At 47.6% G+C, this 15,824-nt stretch overlaps 1 protein-coding gene and 1 non-coding gene across 3 annotated transcripts in view; one reads left to right on the forward strand and one right to left on the reverse strand.

The window, feature by feature from the left end:
* The window catches only part of ALOXE3 (arachidonate lipoxygenase 3), a 31,072-nt gene extending 19,191 nt beyond the window's left edge, over positions 1-11,881 (reverse strand). The window contains exons 1-5 of one of the 2 annotated variants that reach the window (XM_038768817.1): positions 11,735-11,881; positions 7,400-7,604; positions 5,159-5,240; positions 4,198-4,320; positions 2,180-2,302 (exon numbers count right to left, since the gene is read on the reverse strand). In XM_038768817.1, coding sequence (XP_038624745.1) covers positions 2,180-2,302; positions 4,198-4,320; positions 5,159-5,240; positions 7,400-7,604; positions 11,735-11,881 — 680 coding nt within the window. The remainder of the gene's footprint in view (positions 1-2,179; positions 2,303-4,197; positions 4,321-5,158; positions 5,241-7,399; positions 7,605-11,734) is intronic. The other variant, XM_038768818.1, reaches the window with a different exon arrangement.
* Positions 3,460-3,546, forward strand: TRNAR-UCU. Its single transcript is given in 2 exon segments — positions 3,460-3,496; positions 3,511-3,546. It is a non-coding gene; the product is annotated as a tRNA-Arg (tRNA).
* Positions 11,882-15,824: the final 3,943 nt, after the last annotated feature.

Below are 15,824 nucleotides of genomic sequence, written 5' to 3' on the forward strand. Positions count from 1 at the left end.
GCAAGGAATCCATCACACTTCTTTGTTTTGTACTTCCCCAGCGCTTAGTACAGTGCATTGCCCTCAGTGGGTGCTCAATAAATACCTCTTCTACTATATCAGTATATACTATATACTTTTGCATCAAGCAAAGGCTCCTCACTCTCGGCTTCAAGGCTGTCCATCACCTCGCCCCCCTCCTACCTCACCTCCCTTCTGTCTTTCTCCAGCCCAGCCCGCACCCTCCGCTCCTCTGCCGCTAACCTCCTCATTGTACCTTGTTCTGGCCTGTCCCGCCGTCGACCCCCAACCCACGTCCTCCCCCTGGCCCGGAATGCCCTCCCTCCGCCCATCCGCCAAGCTAGCTCTCTTCCTCCCTTCAAATCCCTACTGAGAGCTCACCTCCTCCAAGAGGCCTTCCCAGACTGAGCCCCCTTTTTCTCTCCTCCTCCCCACCCCCCTCACCCCACCTCCTTCCCCTCCCCACAGCACATGTATATATGTTTGTACAGATTTATCACTATTCATTTTACTTGTACATATTTACTCTTCTATTTATTTTGTTAATGATGTGCATTTAGCTTTATTCTATTTGTCCTGACGACTTGACACCTGTCTACGTGTTTCGTTTTGTTGTCTGTCTCCCCCTTCTAGACTGTGAGCCCGTTGTTGGGTAGGGACCGTCTCTATATGTTGCCGACTTGTACTTTCCAAGCACTTAGTACAGTGCTCTGCACACAGTAAGCGCTCAATAAATACGATTCAATGAATGAATATCTCTTAGCCTGGCGGGGGTGGTGTGAGAAGGAGAGAAAGGGCAGGATCCCTGGGTTGGGGAGGGGGCCAAAGTGGGGGTCAGGTGAGCAGCAGCTGATGCAGCCAATTGTAAAGGGAGGGTGATGCAAAGCAGGGAGAAGACATTCCCCAAGCGTGGCAAGGTGCGTGACTTGAAGGAAGGCACAAGGGCCTGGACGGCGGAGACCCAAATTCTAATCCCGGCTTGCTGTGTGACCTTGGTCAAGTCACTTGACTTCCTTGTGCCTTGGTTTCCTCACCTGCAGAATGGGAATTCAATATCCGTTCTCCCTCCCACTTAGACTGTGAGCCCCACATGGGACCTGATGATCTCATATCTACTGCAGCGTGGCTCAGTGGAAAGAGCATGGGCTTTGGGGTTAGAGGTTGTGGGTTCGAATCCCGCCTCCACCACATGTCAGCTGTGTGACCTTGGGCAAGTCACTTCACTTCTCTGAGCCCCAGTTACCTCATCTGTAAAATGGGGATTTAGACTGTGAGCCCCGTGTGGGACAACCTGATCACCTTGCATCCCCCCCAGCACTTAGAACAGTGCTTTGCACACAGTAAGTGCTTAACAAATGTCATTATTATTATTATTACTTCAGCACTCAGTACAGTGTGTGGCACCAAGTAAGTACTTAACAAATACCGCAACTACGGGTATTCTTCTTATTAATCCCTGTGCCTCCATTTCATCATCATCATCAATCGTATTTATTGAGCGCTTACTATGTGCAGAGCACTGTACTAAGCGCTTGGGAAGTACAAATTGGCAACATATAGAGACAGTCCCTACCCAACAGTGGGTTCACAGTCTAAAAGGGGGAGACAGAGAACAAAACCAAACATACTAACAAAATAAAATAAATAGAATAGCTATGTACAAGTAAAATAAATAGATAGAGTAATAAATATGTACAAACATATATACATATATATTCCTCATCTGTAAAATGGGAATTCATGATCTGGTCTCAGTCCTCCTTAGATTCTGAACCCTGTATGGGACTGGGACAAAGGGGTTAATAATAATAATAATAATGGCATTTATTAAGTGCTTACTATGTGCAAAGCACTGTTCTAAGCACTGGGGATGTTACAAGGTGATCAGATTGTCCCATGGAGGGCTCACAGTTTTAATCCCCATTTTACAGATGAGGCAACTGAAGCACAGAGAAGTTAAGTGACTTGCCCAAAGTCACACAGCTGACAATTGGCAGAGCAGGGATTTGAACCCATGACCTCTGACTCCAAAGCCCGGGCTCTTTCCACTGAGCCACACTGCTTCTCTAATGTGTCTCACGGTTAAGAGAGGCAGATGGGAAGGGGAAAGGGGCAGAGACAGAGACAGCGAGAGACAGAATGGTAGAGCGGGAGATGAGGGGGTTGGCAGAGGGCTCACGCAGGGATGGCGTTGAGGAGCAGGGAGGTGGTTTTGGTGACAGAATAGCGGATGTTGGCATCCATGTGCATCAGAGAGTGGACGTCGACCTTCATGGGGAAGCCAGGGAGGGAGTTGCTGTTCCTGAGGAGGTAGAGATTAATAAGAATTAATCATTGTGAGATTTATTAAGTGCTTACTAAGTTCCAGGCACTGTACTAAGCACTGGGGTGGATACAAGCAAATCGGGATGGGACACACAGTTTTAATCCCCATTTTACAGATGAGGGAACAGGCCCAGAGAAGTGAAGTGACTTGTATCCCCCCCCCCCCCAGCACTTAGAACAGTGCTTTGCACATAGTAAGTGCTTAACAAATGCCATTATTATTATTATTATTACTGCAGCACTCAGTACAGTGCTTTGCACATAGTAAGTGCTTAATAAATGCCATCATTATTATTATTGCCCAAAGTCATACAGTGGGCAAGTGGCAGAGCCGGGATTAGAACCCATAATAATAATGATGGCATTTATTAAGCACTTACTATGTGCAAAGCACTGTTCTAAGTGCTGGGGAGGTTACAAAGTGACCTGGTTATCCCACGGGGGGCTTACAGTCTTAATCCCCATTTTCCAGATGAGGGAACTGAGGCCCGGAGAAGTGAAGTGACTTGTATCCCCCCCAGCACTTAGAACAGTGCTTTGTACATAGTAAGTGCTTAACAAATGCCATTATTATTATTATTACTGCAGCACTCAGTACAGTGCTTTGCTCATAGTAAGCCCTTAATAAATGCCATCATTATTATTATTATTATTGCCCAAAATCATACAGCAGGCAAGTGGCAGAGCCGGGATTAGAACCCATGATAATAATAATAATAATGATGGCATTTATTAAGCGCTTACTATGTGCAAAGCACTGTTCTAAGCGCTGGGGAGGTTACAGAGTGATATGGTTGTCCCATGGGGGGCTCACAGTCTTAATCCCCATTTTCCATATGAGGGAACTGAGGTCCAGAGAAGTGAAGTGACTGGCCCAAAATCACACAGCTGACAATTGGTGGACCTGGGATTTGAACCCATGACTTCTGACTCCAAAGCCCGCCCTCTTTCCACTGAGCCACGCTGCTTCTCATACCGATTGATTCAGGGATGCTGGGTTCAATCAATCAATGGTATTTATTGAGCATTAACATGTGTTAACATTAACATTTATTGAGCGCTTGGGCCTCCAAACCCCAATCCCAATCCCAATCCAACCCCAGCCTCCACCCCAACTCCATCTATGACTCTGGTGGCTCTGTGGCGCAATGGATAGCGCATTGGACTTCTAGTGATGAGAGAGCGATTCAAAGGTTGTGGGTTTGAATTCCACCAGAGTCGGTTTATTTTTCCTCACCGTACCTCGTTCTCGCCTGTCCCGCCATCGACCCCCGGCCCACGTCATCCCCCGGGCCTGGAATGCCCTCCCTCTGCCCATCCACCAAGCTAGCTCTCTTCCTCCCTTCAAGGCCCTACTGAGAGCTCACCTCCTCCAGGAGGCCTTCCCACACTGAGCCCCTTCCTTCCTCTCCCCCTCGTCCCCCTCTCCATCCCCCCTTCTTACCTCCTTCCCTTCCCCACAGCACCTGTATATATGTATATATGTTTGTACATATTTATTACTCTATTTATTTATCTTACTTGTACACATCTATTCTATTTATTTTATTTTGTTAGTATGTTTGGTTTTGTTCTCTGTCTCCCCCTTTTAGACTGTGAGCCCACTTGTTGGGTAGGGACTGTCTCTATATGTTGCCAATGTGTACTTCCCAAGCGCTTAGTACAGTGCTCTGCACATAGCAAGCGCTCAATAAATACGATTGATTGATTGATTGATATGACCCCCACACTCACACCTCCTCCAAGAGGCCTTCCCTGACTAAGCCCCCCTCTCCTCTTCTCCCACTCCCTTCTGTGCCACCCTGACTTACTGTCTTTGTTCATCCCCCGCCTCCCAACCCCACAGCGCTTATCTCCATAACCCACTCTCACCCCGGCGGCGTCTCCTGCGCACCAGGGGTCATCTTCGTCAGGGAGTAGTTGCTGCTAGACTCCATTTCCTCAAAGTTGCGGACATCCAGACACCGCGGGAAGCCCGGAGCGTAGATCTTCCAGCTGATTTGGGGATACGGAAATACACGAGTGAGCATTTAGGGGAGCGTGATATCTGCCCCCTAACCTACAAACAACCCCCACCAGGTTTCCTCTCATCAACCTAGGAGGCCGAGAGGAGGGTGACGCACGTTTCTCTGTGCTAACACAGTTCTGCTCCTCAATTAGGGGTAGGGGTTGAGATAAGAAAAGCAGTGTGGCTCAGTGGAAAGAGCACGGTCTTGGGAGCCAGAGATCATGGGTTCTAATCCCAGCTCTGTGTCAGCTGTGTGACTTTGGGCAGGCACTTAACTTCTCTGGGCCTCAGTTCCCTCATCTGTAAAATGAGGATTAAAACTGCGAGCCCCATGTGGGACAACCTGATCACCTTGTATCCACCCCCCACCGCCAGCGCTTAGAACAGGGCTTTGCACATAGTAAGCGCTTAACAAATGCCACCATTATTATTATATGGGTTAGAGATAGGGTCAGGTTGAGACTAGGATGGGAGTTGAAGTTGGATTGAGATTACAGTTGGTGCTGGGATGCAGTTGGGGTTGGGGTAGTTCCTCCTCTAGACTGTAAACTCGTCGCGGGCAGGGAATGTGTCTGTTTATTGTTGTATTGTACTCTCCCAAGCACTTAGTACAGTGATCCGCACAGAGTAAGTGCTCAATAAATATGATTGATGATTGAGTACTTCCCAAGCGCTTAGTACAGTGCTCTGCACACAGTAAGCGCTCAATAAATACGATCGATGATTGACTGACTGATAGAGTTGGGTTGGGGGATGTGATTAGAATTGGAGGTGGATGGATGTTTCAGTCATGAACCCCCTCTCCTCTCCCGCGATCCAACTCACCGGTAAGATCTCTGTCTGGCTCGTAACTCCTGTTTCCGGTGTTCCAGGAGGAGGGCGAGGGTGTCATGACAGACAGTCCTCCCTGGGGCAGAGGAAAAATTCGGCCCTCTTAGCATCACGAACGAACGGCTAGGCCTTGAACTCTCCCTCTTCTTCCCCTCTCTTCCCCTCGAAACATAAAATCTGACCCTACGCTCCTCCTCCCAGACCACCCGCAACCCCAATCTCAACTCACCTTCCACGCCAAACCCAAAAGGAGCCCCTAAAAGCGACCTCTACCCTAAAGCTCACCCCCAAACCCAGCTCATCATCATCATCATCATCAATCGTATTTATTGAGCGCTTACTGTGTGCTAAGCGCTTGGGAAGTACAAGTTGGCAACACATAGAGACAGCCCCTACCCAACAGTGGGCTCACAGTCTAACCCCATCCAAGCCCTGTCCCATCTCCTTTTCTAATCCAAACCTTCCCCGTCATTTTCCAGCTACTCATTTTTGGTTTTTTATGGTATTTATTAAGCACTTACTATGTGCCGGGCACTGTTCTAAGTGGTGGGATAGATAAAATAATAATAATAATGGTATTTGTTAAGCACTTACTATGTGCCAAGCATTGCTCTAAGCGCTGGGGTAGATACAGAGTAAACAGGTTGTCCCACGTGGGGCTTGCAGTTTTAATCCCCACTTTACAGATGAGGTCACTGAGGCACAGAGAAGTTGAGTGACTTGCATAAGGTCACACAGCAGACAAGTGGCGGAGCGGGATTAGAACCCACGGCCTCTGACTCCCAAGCCCGTGCTCTTTTCATTAAGCCCCGGTAATCACGATGGTTACGGTCCATGTCCCACATGGGGCTCACAGCCTTAATTCCCATTCTACAGATGAGGGAACTGAGGTTCAGAGAAGTGAAGTGACTTGCCCAAGGTCACACAGAAGACGTGTCAAAGTCGGGATTAGAACCCTGTCCTTCTGACCCCCCAGTGCCTGGTCCTACCCACTAGACCACGCTTCTCACCCTTCTCCTCAGCGGTGGCCCAAACCCCAAACCCAAATCTTGAGGGTGGAGCATCATCATCATCATCATCATCAATCGTATTTATTGAGCGCTTACTATGTGCAGAGCACTGTACTAAGCGCTTGGGAAGTACAAATTGGCAACATATAGAGACAGTCCCTACCCAACAGTTGGCTCACAGTCTAAAAGGGGCAAACCGAACCCTAAAACCCCAGGGCTCAATCTCAATCATAACCCCCAACTTAAACCGATCCCAAATTTCCCACCACAGCCATAGCACATGTCTAGACTGTAAGCTCATCGTGGGCAGGAAATGTGTCTGTTTATTGTTCGATCGTACTCTCCCAAGTGTTTAGGACAGTGCTCGGCACACAGTAAGCGCTCAATAAATACAACCGAATGAATAGCAACCATAAACCATAAAAAGCAGTGTGGAATAGTGGCAAGAGCCTGGGCTTGGCTTTCGGAGGACATGGCTTCTAATCCCGGCTCTGACACTTGTTTGCTGTGTGACCTTGGGCAAATCACTTCACTTCTCTGGGCCCCAGTTATCTCATCTGTAAAATGGGGGTTAAGACTGTGAGCCCTATGTGGGATGGGGACTCTGTCTAACCTGATTTCCTTTTAGACTGTGAGCCCACTGTTGGGTAGGGACTGTCTCTATATGTTGCCAACTTGTACTTCCCGAGCGCTTAGTACAGTGCTCTGCACACAGTGAGCGCTCAATAAATACGATTGATGATGATTTCCTGTATCTGGGCCCCAGTTATCTCATCTGTAAAATGGGGATTCAGACTGTGAGCCCTATGTGGGGGTGCGGACTCTGTCTAACCTGATTTCCTGTATCTACTCCAGGGCTCAGAACAGTGCTTGGCACAAAGTAAGCACTTAAAAAATACCATAATAATAATTATTATTATTATTATAAACCTCATCCAGTAACCCTCCACCCCATATCCTCACCCGATCCTCATCAACAGCGGTACCCAATGCCATCCCGGACTCCTCCCAACTGGAATCCAAAAGCGTTGCCCCAGTTCCCCCCACTCCCGACCCCCTCACGCTAAATCCATCCCTTGGAACCCCATCCTAATCCCGACGCCAATCCCATCCTCCACGCCCAGTGCCTGGCAGGGCCCTCCACGTCCACCTGAGTTCCCGAGGGGAGAGGGGAATCACCCCGAGGAATCTCTCCAAGCCCTCTAAGACCCCCAGGGTCCCTCACCCGCGCCCTGGCGGAGTTCCAGGCTGCGGTAGCCCTCGATCCACTGGTAGCAGGGGAATCGGTACCGCTGGCCATCGGGGGCCGTGACAGTGATGTAGCTACAGTACCAGCTGTCTTGGGGGAAGAAGCAGTAGCGTTCCTTGTGAAGGCGGAGAAGGAGGAGCTCCCCCAGGTCGGCTTCGCAGGGCACCTTGTATCCGTCCACCTGGGAGAGAAGCACTTGACACCGGGCGACGTGGGGAGCCCAGCCCTGAGCGTCACAGGGAGAAGGGGCCGCCTGGGCCCTTCTGTCTCATACACTCCTCTTACTCCTGCTTAAAGCATCCTAATAGCCCGCTTTGTTCAGTTTGGCAATACAGTAGAATGGAAGCTCCTTGTGGGCAGGAAATGGATTCTTTCGCTTCCGCAGCACTCTCCCAAACACTTGGCAAAATGGGTTGCGCTCAGTAAGTGCTCCGGAAATAATAATAATAAGATTTGTTAAGTGCTTACTATGCACAAAGCACCGTTCTAAGCCCTGGGGAGGTTACAAGGTGATCAGGTTGGCCCACGGGGGGGGCTCACAGTTTTAATCCCCATTTTACAGATGAGGGAACTGAGGCACAGAGAAGTTAGGTGACTAGGCCAAAGTCACACAGCTGACAGTTGGCGGAGCCTGAATTTGAACCCACGACCTCTGACTCCAAAGCCCAGGCTCTTTCCACTGAGCCACGCTATGATTTGGTCTCTCCTCTAGACTGTGAGCCCACTGTTGGTTAGGGACCGTCTCTATATGTTGCCAACTTGTACTTCCCAAGCGCTTAGTACAGTGCTCTACACACAGTAAGCGCTCAATAAATACGATTGATTGATTGATTGATTGATTGATTGACTCCACTGCTGGTGCCTGTTCAGCTTCTGGTCCACTATGACCCTATGAGAAGCACTATGAGAAGCAGTGTTGCTCAGTGGAAAGAGCCTGGGCTTGGGAGTCAGAGGTCATGGGTTCTAATCCCGGCTCCGCCACTTGTCAGCTGCGTGACTTTGGGCAAGTCACTTAACTTCTCTGGGCCTCAGTTACCTCATCTGTAAAATGGGGCTTAAGACTGTAAGGCCCTTGTGGGACAACCTGATTACCTTGCATCCCCCTCAGTGCTTAGAATGGTGCTTGGCACATAGTTAGCGCTTACCAAATGCCATCATTATTATTATTATTATGACCCTTGGATTTTCTTCTGTCTTTGCGGCCATTTTCAACCCTCAGGGCACAGCCTGTCAATCATTTGTATGGAATTTCACAGGCCCATTTTTCCAGTTGCCACTAAGGCGCTCTGAATTCTGTTCCTGTCTTCCAAAACAGGGGTGACCCCACCCAATTATACATCAACTAGGGCTGAGAATGTGGTCAGCGGTGACGGTGAGGTCAGGGATGAAACTGGGGTGGAACAGAATTAGAGAGGGTTGAGGCTATGGTTGTGATTAAAGGGGGCCCTAGTATTGTGGTTAAGTGGGGTTGGAGTTGGGAATATGGAGGAGGGGTTAGAAACGGAGTTAGGAGTTAGGGTTGGAGTGAGGTTAAAGTTAATTTTTTAGCTAGGATTAGGGATGGGATAGACTAAAATTAGTGATTAAGGTTAGGGATCAGATGAGAGGTTAAGACTGGGGTTGGGTTAACGTTAGTAGGAAAAGCAGTGTGGCTCAGTGGATAGAGCATGGGCTTTGGAGTCAGAGGTCATGGGTTCAAATCCCGGCTCTGCCAATTGTCGGCTGTGTGACTTTGGACAAGTCACTTAACTTCTCTATGCCTGTTACCTCATCTGTAAAATGGGGATTAAGACTGTGAGCCTCCCCGTAGGACAACCTGATCACCTTGTAACCTCCCCAGTGCTTAGAACAGTGCTTTTCACATAGTAAGTGCTTAATAAATGCCATCATTATCGTTATTATTATTATTAAGGTAAGTAGTAGGGTTAGGGTTCAATCGATCCCATTTATGGAGCACTTACTGTGTGCACAGCACTATACTAAGCACGTGAGAGAGTAATAATAATAATGATAGTATTTATTAAGCGCTTACTATGTGCAAAGCACTGTTCTAAGCGCTGGGGAGGTTACGAGGTGATCAGGTTGTCCCACGGGGGGCTCACAGTCTTAATCCCCATTTTACAGGTGAGGTAACTGAGGGGCAGAGAATAATAATGATAGCTTTTATTAAGAGTACATTATAACAGATTTGGTAGACATGTTCCCAGCCCACAAGGAGCTCACTGGAGTTGGATTAAAGTGGCTATTCAGGGTTAGAGGTTAGGACTGGGGTTGGGTTAAAGTATTTATCATTATTAATAATAATAATAATAATAATAATAATAATAATAATGGTACTTGTTAAGTACTAAGTGCTAGGGTAGATGCAAGTTAATCAGGTAGTACACAGTCCCTGTCCTACAAGGGGCTCACACTCTTACTCCCCATTTTACAGATGAGGGAACTGAGGTCCAGAAAAGTTAAGTGACTTACTCAAGGCCACACAGCAGACCCGTGGCAGAGCTGGGATGAGAATCTAGGTCCTTCTGATTCCCAGGCCTATATTCTACCCACTAAACCACACTGCTTCTCATATTTAGAGTTAGGGTTAGGATTAGGGTTAGGGGTTAGGCCTGGGGTTGGGATCAAATCCAAAACTAAGGGTCAGGGTGGCAGCCAGGTGGTGTTTGGTGTTCGTCCTCCCTTGGCTGAGAAAGCGGAGACAGAACAGTTAGGAGGGATGGAGTGGCTTCCGAATGAGGGGAGATGGCGAAGTTTTGAGCTCCTCTGCCTGGAAAATTGAAAGTTGAGAAAGAATGCGATGGAAGGGTATGAAACCCTGAAGGGTACAGGCAGAGGGAACTTGGCGAGGTCGGAGGGAAGGCCAACTGCCTGTCAACCCCCCGCCAACCTCCCAGTATCAAGGTCGGAGACAAAATCCCTTGTTAAGCACTTACTATGTGCCAAGCGCTGTTCTAAGTACTGGGGTAGATACAAATTAATCGGGTTGGACACAGTCCCTGTCCCACCTGGGCCTCCCTCTCTTAATCGCCGTTTTACAGGTGAGGTAACTGAGGCCCAGAGAAGTGAAGTGACTTGCCCAAGGTCACCCAGCACCCATATGGTGGCGTCAGGACGAGAACCCCGTCCCTTCTGACTCCCAGACTATCCACTAGACCACACTGCTTCTCGACTGTTTAAGAAATACCATTATTATTGTTGTTGTTCTTATCATTATAAGCAGTATGGCCTAGTGGATAGAGCACGGGCCTGGGAGCAAGAAGGACCTGGCTTCTAATCCCGGCTGCTATCTGCTGTCTTGAGCAAAGCACTTCACTTCCCGGGGCCTCAGTTACCCCATCTGTAAAATGGGGATGAAGAATGTGAGCCCCGGGTGGGACAGGGACTCTGTCCAACCTGATTAAGTTGTATCTACCCCAGTGCTTAGAACAATTCCTGGCTCATAATAAGCATGTAACAAATGCCATTAAAAATTATTATTTCCTGGCTCCGCCACTTGTCTGCTATCTGCTGTCTCGGGCATAACACTTCACTGCCCGGGGCCTCAGTTACCCCACCTGTAAAATGGGGATTAAGACTGTGAGCCCCGGGTGGGACAGGGACTGTGTCCAACCTGATTAAGTTGTATCTACCCCAGTGCTTAGAACAGTTCCTGGCTCATAATAAGCATGTAACAAATGCCATTAAAAATTATTATTTCCTGGCTCCGCCACTTGTCTGCTATCTGCTGTCTCGGGCATAACACTTCACTGCCCGGGGCCTCAGTTACCCCACCTGTAAAATGGGGATTAAGACTGTGAGCCCCGGGTGGGACAGGGACTGTGTCCAACCTGATTAAGTTGTATCTACCCCAGTGCTTAGAACAGTTCCTGGCTCATAATAAGCATGTAACAAATGCCATTAAAAATTATTATTTCCTGGCTCCTCCACTTGTGTGCTATCTGCTGTCTTGGGCAAAACACTTCACTTCCCGGGGCCTCAGTTACCCCATCTGTAAAATGGGGATTAAGACTGCGAGCCCCAGGTGGGACAGGGACTGTGTCCGACCTGATTAAGTTGTATCTACCCCAGTGCTTAGAACAGTTCCTGGCTCATAGTAAGTGTGTAACAAATGCCATTAAAAATTACTATTATTATTACTGATTTTTCCAGGTCACACTGCTTCTCAAACACTTAGGAAATACCACAGTTATTGTCATTAGTATAATTATTGTTATCTTCTTCCGGGGTCCCAGAGACCTAGCCTAGTCCCAGCCCTAGCCCAGTCCCAGGGGTCCCCTGCCTCCCCCAGGGAAGCCCGGGGCTACTCACGGCACCAGGGGCGAAGTCCTTGCCAATGTGGTCCAGCAGATGCTTGGGACTCTCGCCACAGGTGCCCACCAGCGTGACCGAGATGGAGTCCATGGTCCCGGCCTTCAGGAAGGACCCCGTGGCCACCTTGACCTTATAGAGAACCATGTCCGGGAGCAGGGGGTCACCGCAAGGTTGGTAGTTGGGGAGAGGGGCGGATGGTGGGTTGGGATCAGGGATGGGGTCGGAGACGCTCCCTCTCCTCTGGTCGGTGGCTCCTGTGTCCAGGGCCTGCTCCGGCTCTGTCCCCACAGACTTGTTTTGCTCTTTGTCTCTGTGTGTGTGTGTGTGTCTCTCTCACTCAGGAAGGCCGGTTGAGTGAGCCCCGCCTCTGTCCCCACCCGGTAGAGCCATGATGGCTATCGTTAATGACGGGGTGGACTCCCCAGTGCAGAGACTGGAGACCTCGGGGTGGACAGAGGCAAAGAGCTGTGAGGGAAAAGGAGAGGGAGAGAACAGCTGCAGTGGGGGAAGACCGAGAGACACACAGAAGTGGGGTTGGGGGAGGACAGAGAGATACACACGCAGGGAGAGAGAGAGGCAGGGACAGAGTGGCACGGAGAGACTCGAAGACAGGGACAGAAAGAAGACACCAGAACCGAGGACAGAGAGTGAGGGAGAGACACCGAGAGACTCTCGATATGTTGCCAATTTGTACTTCCCAAGCGCTTAGTACAGTGCTCTGCACATAGTGAGCGCTCAATAAATACAATTGATGATGATGATATGCTTGTACATATTTATTACTCTATTTATTTATTTATTTATTTATTTTACTTGTACATATCTATTCTATTTATTTTATTTTGTTAGTATGTTTGGTTTTGTTCTCTGTCTCCCCCTTTTAGACCGTGAGCCCACTGTTGGGTAGGGACTGTCTCTGTATGTTGCCAATTTGTACTTCCCAAGCGCTTAGTACAGTGCTCTGCACATAGTCAGCGCTCAATAAATACGATTGATGATGATGATGATGAGACAGGGCTGTTAGTCACACCTCCCAGTCACACACACACACACACACACACACACACACACACACACACACACAGAGGCAGAGACAGGGACAGAGAGGAGACCAAACTGAGGAAGTGAGGGAGAGACACTGAGAGACAGGGCTGTCACCTCCCAACCACACTTGGGGAAGAACATATGTTTGTACGTATTTATTACGTATTTAGACTGTGAGCCCACTGTTGTCTCTATATGTTGCCAACTTGTACTTCCCAAGCGCTTAGTACAGTGCTCTGCACACAGTAAGCGCTCAATAAATACGATTGATTGATTGATTACTCTATTTGTTTATTTTATTTGTACCTATTTATTCTATTTATTTTGTTTTGTTAATATGTTTTGTTTTGTTGTCTGTCTCCCCCTTCTAGACTGCGAGCCCGCTGTTGGGTAGGGACCGTCTCTATATGCTGCCAACTTAGACTTCCCAAGCGCTTAGTACAGTGCTCTGCAGACAGTAAGCGCTCAATAAATACGACTGAATGAATGAATGAATGAACATACACACACGGAGGCAGAGACAGGGACAGAGAGGAGACCAAACTGAGGACAGAAAGTAAGGGAGAGAAACTGAGAGACAGGGCTGTCACCTCCCAACCACACTTGGGGAAGAACATATGTTTGTACGTATTTATTACTCTATTGAACATATGTTTGTATGTATTTATTACTCTATTTTATTTGTACATATTTATTCTATTTATTTTGTTTTGTTGATATGTTTTGTTTTGCTGTCTGTCTCCCCCTTCTAGACTGCGAGCCCGCTGTTGGGTAGGGACCGTCTCTATATGCTGCCAACTTGGACTTCCCAAGCGCTTAGTACAGTGCTCTGCAGACAGTAAGCGCTCAGTAAATACGACTGAATGAATGAATTAATGAACATACACACAGAGAGGCAGAGACAGGGACAGAGAGGAGACCAAACTGAGGACAGAAAGTAAGGGAGAGAAACTGAGAGACAGGGCTGTCACCTCCCAACCACACTTGGGGAAGAACATATGTTTGTACGTATTTATTACTCTATTGAACATATGTTTGTATGTATTTATTACTCTGTTTATTTTATTTGTACATATTTATTCTATTTATTTTGTTTTGTTGATATGTTTTGTTTTGCTGTCTGTCTCCCCCTTCTAGACTGCGAGCCCGCTGTTGGGTAGGGACCGTCTCTATATGCTGCCAACTTGGACTTCCCAAGCGCTTAGTACAGTGCTCTGCAGACAGTAAGCGCTCAGTAAATACGACTGAATGAATGAATTAATGAACATACACACAGAGAGGCAGAGACAGGGACAGAGAGGAGACCAAACTGAGGACAGAAAGTAAGGGAGAGAAACTGAGAGACAGGGCTGTCACCTCCCAACCACACTGGGGGAAGAACATATGTTTGTACGTATTTATTACTCTATTGAACATATGTTTGTACGTATTTATTACTCTATTTTATTTGTATATATTTATTCTATTTATTTTGTTTTGTTGATATGTTTTGTTTTGCTGTCTGTCTCCCCCTTCTAGACTGCGAGCCCGCTGTTGGGTAGGGACCGTCTCTATATGCTGCCAACTTGGACTTCCCAAGCGCTTAGTACAGTGCTCTGCAGACAGTAAGCGCTCAGTAAATACGACTGAATGAATGAATTAATGAACATACACACAGAGAGGCAGAGACAGGGACAGAGAGGAGACCAAACTGAGGACAGAAAGTAAGGGAGAGAAACTGAGAGACAGGGCTGTCACCTCCCAACCACACTTGGGGAAGAACATATGTTTGTACGTATTTATTACTCTATTGAACATATGTTTGTACGTATTTATTACTCTATTTTATTTGTACATATTTATTCTATTTATTTTGTTTTGTTAATATGTTTTGTTTTGTTGTCTGTCTCCCCCTTCTAGACTGTGAGCCTGCTGTTGGATAGGGACCATCTCTATATGTTGCCAACTTGGACTTCCCAAGCGCTTAGTACAGTGTGCTCTGCACACAGTAAGCACTCAATAAATACGACTGAATGAATGAATGAATGAACATACACACACAGAGGCAGAGACAGGGACAGAGAGGAGACCAAACTGAGGACAGAAAGTAAGGGAGAGAAACTGAGAGACAGGGCTGTCACCTCCCAACCACACTTGGGGAAGAACATATGTTTGTACGTATTTATTACTCTATTGAACATATGTTTGTACGTGTTTATTACTCTATTTGTTTATTTTATTTGTCCATATTTATTCTATTTATTTTGTTTTGTTGATATGTTTTGTTTTGCTGTCTGTCTCCCCCTTCTAGACTGCGAGCCCGCTGTTGGGTAAGGACCGTCTCTATATGCTGCCAACTTGGACTTCCCAAGCGCTTAGTACAGTGCTCTGCAGACAGTAAGCGCTCAATAAATACGATTGAATGAATGAATGAATGAACATACACACACGAAGAGAGAGAGAGAGCGAGGCAGAGAGAGGCAGAGACAGAGAGACACAGAGAGAGACTCTGAGACAGAGAGAACAAACTGAGGACAGAAAGTGAGGGAGAGACCGAGAGACAGGGATGTCAGTCACACTTCCCAGTCACACACCACACACGGGGAACAACAGACATGTACACACACAATCTCTCTCTCTCTCTCCTCCCCCCTGCACCTCCAGTGCAGATTCTAGTTTCTTTCCAGTCATGCACCATCTCTGTTCAGCTCCTCTGGCCCTCAGCCATCCCCTCTGCTCCTTCAGATGGATCAAATTCATTCAATCGTATTTACTGAGCACTTACTGTGTGCAGAGCACTGTATTAAGCTCCTGGAAAGTACAATTTAGTAACAGAGACAATCCCTGCCTACAACAGGCTCACAGTCTAGAATAATAATAATAGTGTGGGTATTTGTTAATCGCTTGCTGTGTGCCAAGCACTGTTCTAAGCACTGGGGTAAGTAAAAAGGTAATCAGGTTGTACCACGTGGGGCTCACAGTCTTCATCCCGATTTTACGGATGAGGTAACTGAGGCACAGAGAAGTTAAGTGATTTGCCCAAGATCAGAACAAAGTATGGACA

This window comes from Tachyglossus aculeatus, chromosome Y4 (genome assembly GCF_015852505.1).
Source record: "Tachyglossus aculeatus isolate mTacAcu1 chromosome Y4, mTacAcu1.pri, whole genome shotgun sequence".
Lineage (NCBI taxonomy): Eukaryota > Metazoa > Chordata > Mammalia > Monotremata > Tachyglossidae > Tachyglossus > Tachyglossus aculeatus.